At 51.9% G+C, this 7,223-nt stretch overlaps 1 protein-coding gene and 1 long non-coding RNA gene across 2 annotated transcripts; one reads left to right on the top strand and one right to left on the bottom strand.

The window, feature by feature from the left end:
• The first annotated feature begins 6 nt into the window (after positions 1-6).
• Positions 7-2,036, top strand: GINS1 (GINS complex subunit 1). Its single transcript, XM_005429081.2, has 6 exons — positions 7-46; positions 150-245; positions 514-604; positions 788-904; positions 1,273-1,347; positions 1,593-2,036. Exons 1-6 carry the CDS (start codon positions 12-14, stop codon positions 1,659-1,661), a joined length of 483 nt encoding a protein of 160 aa, XP_005429138.1. The 5' UTR covers positions 7-11; the 3' UTR covers positions 1,662-2,036.
• A 743-nt stretch (positions 2,037-2,779) lies between these two features.
• On the bottom strand, positions 2,780-3,556 carry LOC106632015. The gene is made up of 2 exons (XR_004082568.1): positions 3,502-3,556; positions 2,780-3,411 (listed from the first exon to the last, which is right to left on the bottom strand). It is a non-coding gene; the product is annotated as an uncharacterized LOC106632015 (long non-coding RNA).
• Between the last annotated feature and the right edge of the window lie 3,667 nt (positions 3,557-7,223).

The following is a 7,223-nucleotide window of genomic DNA, read 5'->3' as shown; positions in this document are numbered from 1 at the left end:
CGCTGGAGGAGATGCGAGCGCTGTACGAGCGGAACCAGGCGGACGTGTGAGTTGGGCGCTGCTCCCGGCGCGTCCCGCACAGCACGGGCGGCGCTCCCCGGCCCGCAGCTCTGCTCCTACTCCTCCTTCTCCTTCCCCTCATCCCCCAGGTCCGAAGCGAAGGCGGGACGGACGGATCTGATTTTCCTCATCCGGTTCCGGCACTGCTGCCTGCTCCGGAACCAGCGCTGCCTCCTGGCCTACCTGTGAGTCTCCTGGGCTCATCCCTGCCGGCACAGCGTCCCCAGGGACAGGGTGTCGGGACTCTCGGGCCGGGCAGGTGGCTTTTCCACGAGCAGCAAGGCAGCTGTGGAGCTGGTTCTCCTTGTGCTCGTTGCTGGTATCACCGCAAAGAGAAGGCTCTGCTTCGTCCTGCTCTTTACAAGTTTAGATTACTGGATGTCACTGTGGCCTGGGGATGTTGCCGGCACTGACCTAGCAGAGGTGTTGGGTTTGCCCCGTTTCTTCCCCTAGGTATGACCGGTTGCTACGGATCCGAGCACTGAGGTGGGAGTATGGCAGCGTTCTGCCCAACACCATCCAGTTCCACATGTCAGCTGAGGAAGTGAGTCAGACTCCTTTCAAACTCTTCCCACCTTCTCACCTATCCCTCCTGATGGATTATTTAGTACAATCAAAATAGGGTAGTCTTCCCCCCACTATAAACATGACATTTAACATGTCTTTCTGTAAATACTTATTTGTGTGTATTCATTGTCTGTGGGCACAACCCTGTTCATGCCCACAGGTGGAGTGGTTCAATCGGTACAAAAAGTCTCTGGCTACCTACATGAGGTCAGTAGGAGGAGAGGAGGGGCTGGACCTCACACAGGACATCAAACCTCCTAAAAGCCTGTACATTGAAGTAAGTGGAAGATTTCTGGCTTCTATCCATGAATAAACATTTCCATGACTATCTCTTTTCGAGCATTTGACCCCCATCCCAAGTCAGTTCATCAAGCAAGACCTTTCAGAGTTCCAAAGCTTTCACAGGTTTCTGTGTTTTACTCTGCCTGTGAGCATTTTTCTCACTCTGCTGAGAGCACAAAGTATGTTGAGATGGCACTTTTGGTCTGCAGGGAGTTTGTGGTGGGGCGAGTTATCTAGTGGGAGGTTTTTGCAGCAACATTAACTAGACTAACTAGAAAGCATGTTCCCATGCCAAGGACTCTTACCTGGAGGGGGTGGTTGGTTTTTATTGGACTCTTACAGAGCTGTGTTTTTACTTTGCAGGTGAGGTGTTTAAGAGACCATGGGGAGTTTGAGATCGATGATGGCACTACCATCCTGTTGAAGAAGAACAGCCAGGTACCTGTGGCAGGAGTGTGGTCTGTTCCCTTCCTTCCCTTTCACTCCCATGACATCCCCCTGGCCTTGCAGCATGTCCCAGTCCCTGCACACACAGCTCCTTGAGCTGTCTGCATGGTCCAGAGTGCAGCTCTGCCTGATCTGGTACCATGAGGCACTGGATGTACAGCACAACAAACAGAGCTGGTTGTGTGCAGCAACAAATCCAACAAATTCAAGGAGGGTTTTTCTGTGTTTCTGTGCAGCACTTTTTACCCCGCTGGAAATGTGAGCAGTTGATCAGACAAGGAATCCTGGAGCACGTTCTGTCCTAAGTGTGCAGGACAGAGGGACAGCCTTCCTTGGTGACCTGCCCACGATGGGGACTGAGCTCTGGTGTGTGCAGGACTTCAGAGACCTCAGTATTTCTGCAGTGGCACCCTGCCACTCCTCCTCGCAGCCTTTGATGCCTTAAAACCACAGCTCTTCATGAGCAAAGGGTGCATGCTGGTAATATGGCAATCCTGGGAATCCCAGGATAGTGGGGGGCATTATCCAAGCCCCACAGCTACACCCAGGGTTTGTGAATGCATTTTTGTTTAGAGTGGTTCTTTGTTCACACTGTGCATCTAAGACACCAACTGGCTGGGCTCTAGAAGCCAGGAAAACTCCATGGTTGCAAAATAAAGAACTCCTTCAGTCTCTTGGGTTTTTAAGGGTTAATGTGGTGCTCATTCAGCACTGTGATCTGGCTCTCCAGCCAAACCCATCCTGACCCCGCAGTATCTCAGTGGAACTGCTCCTCCAAGTGTCAGATAAGGCTGCACAAGGTTCTTTCCAGGATTACACATGAAGCCTTGTCCCCATCACAGACCCATAAATGTTGTTTCCTGAGGTCTGTGTGAATGATCATTGCAGTCTGGGTCGTGGGCCTGGGTTTTTCCCAGTGTGCTTGGCCTGTGCCTCTGTTCCTGTGAAGAATCTCTTATCCCAGAGCACTGGTCTGGCAGGACCTATGTGCTAGTTGGAGTGGGAAAGGGAGCAGAGGGTTTTAAGGATTCTGGTTAGCACAAAAACAGAACAAGGCTGAAGAGTTGCTTTCCCTGTTGCTTTTCCTAATGGAACTGCTCAGCTCTTGCACTGTGTCTGGGAAAACACTTTTTGCAAGTGTTTTCCCAGACACAGCCCTTCATCAGCCCTAGGTAAGACTAGAGGTTTGCTTAGCTCCCATCTCAGACTGGAGCTAAAAAAGCAAACAGCTGGGGAAGAATGCAGGAACAGGATAAATGCCTGGGGCATTACAGCATTGCTCTGTCCTGCTCACTGCAGAGGCAACAATCTGGTTGGTTTTGGATCCTAGGCTCGGGCTGTAGGAGGAGCTGTTGGCAATAAATGTTCAGCAGCAGCTGGGGAAGGTGACTGAAATACAGAGCAGACTGGGAAGAGCAGGAGGTGCTGTAACATTACAAATTCTTTAATGCCACAACTCAGCTTTCCTGCTTGGAGTGAGCCAGGCACAGGGTCCTGCAAGCCTTTCTGGCTTTTGAGATGTAACTGTGGCTCCAACATCAGCCTTCTGCAGAGAGGGAGCACCTGCACCACCCCCAAACACTGCCAAAGAAAATCCTATGAGCTGGCTGCCCTGAGACAGACATGACATAACAGCACACTGCCACTGGGAAAGGCACCAAGGCTGCTGCTTTCAGATGGAAAATTCAGCTATCCACAAGTCCAATTTCCTCAAAGGAATCTAGGCTCCCCATCTGCTATTTTCTGCACAGGAAAATCCTGGCAAGACCAGAGAGGACAAGGCTGATTTCCCAACCCAGCCATATCTCCCATTCTGCACCTGACCAGCCCCAGCCAGGACCAGGGGCCACCACTGCAGATGTTCCATCACCCACTCAGAGATGCTGGTGTGATTTTTCCAATAAGCTGCTTCAGAGCTAAGGCTTGTTCCTCCAACAGCTGGTTCTTCTCCTCCATGCTCTTCTGCTTCAGCTCAGCAGCCTGCAGGGCCATTGCAAACCTCCTGTTCTCTCCACAGAGCTCTTCAATCAACAGTTTGTTCCTGGAGAGCTGGGCCTACAGCAGGGACAGGAGGCTTCAGGTTCAGCATCCCATGCAGGAGCACCAGATGGGCAGGGACACAGCACCAGCCCCTCTGACACTCACCTGGGCATCTCTGAGCTGAGCTGCCCTCTCTGCCAGCACAGCTTCAGCATTCCTCAGACTCTGCTCCAGCCCCTCTGCCTGCTCCACAGCTGCCTGCAGCAGCTGCTCATGTTCCTCCTGCAGAGGGCAAGAAAGTCTGTGTGTGGGTTGTCCCAGCACTCTCCTGACAACCCTGACTGTACATTTCCCCAAGGCCCTGTTCGTGGACCCTCATGCTCCTTGAGGCAGAGCAGGGGCGTCCATCAGAGGTGCAGGATACAAAGAGCAGTGGGACAGAGGTCTAGAGCAGTACAACCTTCCCTAGGTCTGCACTCAACCAGTTTAAGACAAGGCACAGATTTTCCAGCAGTTTTTTCTATAAAAAATAAGCCATTGGCCTCCTCTTTCCCAGCCATGTCCAGGAAAGCTCAGAGAGAGACAAAGGCTCCTTGTGCGTGCTCACTATAATTCCTTAGGTTATAATTTGCACTATCTTTGCCCAGAAGACAAACTCACAAAACCCCAACACCTGATTGCTCAGTGCCCTAGAGATCAATCCACCTGTTTGAGTGCAGGCTGGTGACTGGAGGATTCATGAAGAATTAAAGTTGCAGCTGAATTTGAAGGTAAGTGCATTTTCCATGTGGGTTCTTTATATCTACCATCTTCCACCCAAACCTCTGGTGGCTTCAATCACAGCTGCCTTCCAGGCTGCCAGGCCAGCAATGTTCCCTTCACAGTACCCTTGACTGAGCTCCTGCAATTCCCTGCTTACCTGGATCCTGACCAGCTGCCTGCATGTCTGCTCAGCCTGCAGCTGGAGGCTTTCCTGGAGCTGCTGAGTCTTGCACTGTTCCTCTCTCAGGGTGTTTTGCAGCTGCTCAAACTGCTTCTTTGGCACCATGCTGTTTATCTGGGCCTTGGCCTGCTGCAACTGCAGGGCGTGCTGGGCCTGGGCCAGGCTCAGGCTAGCTTTGGCTTCCAAAAGCTGTAACACAGAAAGGTTGACAGCTGGTTACAGCTTTGAGCCCATAACAGGACAGGCCCACGCTGTGTTTTGGGGAGAAGAGAGGTCAGACAGTGCCCTCAGCCCTCACCCCAGCAGAGCTGCAGCACCATGGCAGCGGTGCTCACTGGACAGCCTGCAAAGCAGGGGAGTGAGAGCACTGAGAGCTGCAGGAGGAGACACAGAACCCCCTTGCTGAGAGATGCTCCCCTTGCTGAGTAGTGAGGAGCGGAAGGATTCTCTGGGAGGGAGTCCCAGGACCAAAGGCCACAAGAGCAAGAGACAGAGGGGGCTGCTGACTTGAGTTCTTGGATACATCCCAGGCTAGCTGTGATGTACTGAATGTCCTGTGCTACATGTCCTCTGCTTCCTGTCACCAGCAAAGGGCAAAACTGGTAATGGGAAGCAGATCTGGCCCAACTTTGGGATGACTGGCATGGCTAAGCTGTACTTTGGAAAGCCAGTCCCCAGGGAAGAAGGCAGGAGAGGAATATTAACACATTGGAAGGTTTCTCACATTGGCTTTCCTCCCTCTGTCCTGGTGATCCACATTGCTCTGCTCTGACCACCTCATTTCCCATCCCTCAACAAGCCCTGTCTGGCTGCTGTCATCCCTTCCCAACCCTTATCCAATTCTGCCACTGCTCCAGCTCCATCAGCTGAGCCATGTGGAACCACAGCTCCTGACACCCCTGTGGGAGCCACCTCCCCTCAGCCCAGCCAGCCTGCACAGGACAAGGACATGGGGGTATCACAGGGACAAGCAAGCAAGGAGCTCTCCCCAGCTGCACCTGAACTGCATTCAGCCATAGCTGAGCAGGAGGGAGAATCCTTTGTCCCCCACAAAGAGGAAAAGGACAACTTTTTCTGAAAAGTTGAACACTCTCCCTTCTGGGGAGAGTGTCCAGCACAGCCCCGGGCAGGACAATACCAACATCACAGAGTCCATCAGCAGCCAGCCACTGAATGAAGGACACTCACCTTTTCCTGCGAGGCCCGGAGCTGCTGTTGGAGCAGCTCCATCTCCATCCAGCATGCTGCATGCCTCTGGTGGTGCTCCAGCCTGGCAGCAATCTCTGCTCCTTGTAGCCACTCAGCCTCCAGAAGGCTCTGGCTGTGCAGCTGGGCAGTGCCAGGGCCAGCACTGTCACCAGCCTTGTGCTCAGGGGGCTCACAGCCCAGCTGAGGCCTCTTGACATCCTGGTGAGAGAGCCCCTCCTTGCCCTCATCACTCTGGAAAAGGTGGAGAAAAGAAACAACAAATCATGCACAGGAGACTTGGGGTGGCAACACAGGCAACAAAAACCGACTGAGCCATGTGGGTGTGAGACTGGGAGTGAGAGAAAGCTCAGGGAGAAAGAGTGAAAGTAGTGAAAATCATTAAGTCATTAAAGACTTCCCCCTTCTGTAAGACTTTCAATGTCACACAAGTTTTCACTGCTTTACAAGTTATAAGACAAAGTTGGTTCTTCAAAGGAAGACTGGATTTGAATGTTTGAAACAAACATTTTTGCTCTTCTCTATGAATGTGTGCAGTTTTTGCCCTTCTAAATCCAAGAGCCTGGCAGTTGGGGTTAATGGCTTCTTACCAATGCTGTTAACTCTGCTATTTCAACCAGCTCCTCCAACTTCTCTCTACCCAACTCACTCCTGTTCTTCCTGCTGGGAAGAGGGATAGGATCAGCTTCAGACCAGAGAGCAGCTAGGCACAGCTCCTCAGAGGAGGGGTACCTGCTTTGGGTAGTCCCACATCTGGTTTTGGCCTGCAAGAGGAAGCACAGCCAAGCCAAAACAGATATGGCCCTGAACTGATGCAGGAGTGAGTCAGGTGCCTCTGCCCCAGCAGGTGACTTAGCTCAGCCCGAAGTCCTACAAAGCTCTCAGAGGCCTAAAAACCAAGGAATGAAGAACAATGGGAGGGACAGTTTAGCAGACTGGGATCATCCACACCAGAAACCTGTCTCCCCAGATTTATGGCTTAGTGGGTGACCCCAGTACCTATCTAAAGCTTCCAAAGGAGGAAATCCATCCCATGATAGCCCTTCAGCAAGCTGTTCTCCAGCAGCCAGCACAGGTCTCCTGTGCAGGGAGAGACAGCAGAGTGAGAAAACCATGCACAAGCCCCATTTGGGGGCTGGCATTCTGTGCTGGCTCCCTGATCTTTTCCAATTTGGTTTCCAATGACAGCTAAGGACTAAGGAAAACGGAGAAAAAACCTTCCCATAACTCAGGCAAAACATGTGGGGACAATCAAGAGACAAGAGTAGAGAAGGAGCAGGTCTTCAAGGGAAGGGAAATAAAGGGGAATAAGGACAAAGAGCATCAGACTGAATTTATGTGGCTTCCAGATGGCTAAAATTATTTGGCAGTCCTGTGGATACAAAGTGATTTGACTCATCCAGACACACCAAGACTTCACTACAGGGTGACAGGTGGCGAAGCCAACCCCTCAACTGCAATAAAGTCAGCTCTGGAGAAATCAGCTTGTTTGTGAGGCCTCTGTGATTTCACAGTGCTGGACACAAAGCTGGGACCCCAAATCCAAGGGGGCCTCATTATCTTCTGCTGGTACTCCCAGTCTCCCAAGAGGCCATGAATACTGGCACTTGTGGGAATGAAGCTTAGTCCTGTGTTGGACAGTCCTATCCAACAACTGCTGCTAAACACCAGAGCCATACAGGACCCAAATTCCTCAAGGGAAGGTGCAGGATAACAGACCATCCATCCTGGCAGGGAG

This window comes from Geospiza fortis, unplaced genomic scaffold (genome assembly GCF_000277835.1).
Source record: "Geospiza fortis unplaced genomic scaffold, GeoFor_1.0 scaffold99, whole genome shotgun sequence".
NCBI classification, from domain to species: Eukaryota; Metazoa; Chordata; class Aves; order Passeriformes; family Thraupidae; genus Geospiza; species Geospiza fortis.
This window is presented reverse-complemented; position numbering and strand designations above follow the sequence as displayed.

Excerpts from the sequence above, each read along its gene's own strand:
- GINS1 (XM_005429081.2), top strand. The coding sequence starts at position 12 with ATGCGAGCGCTGTACGAGCGGAACCAGGCGGACGT. Across the intron at positions 47-149 it reads GAGCGGAACCAGGCGGACGT|GTCCGAAGCGAAGGCGGGAC; the intron begins GTGAGTTGGGCG and ends CTCATCCCCCAG. Across the intron at positions 605-787 it reads TCCACATGTCAGCTGAGGAA|GTGGAGTGGTTCAATCGGTA; the intron begins GTGAGTCAGACT and ends TCATGCCCACAG.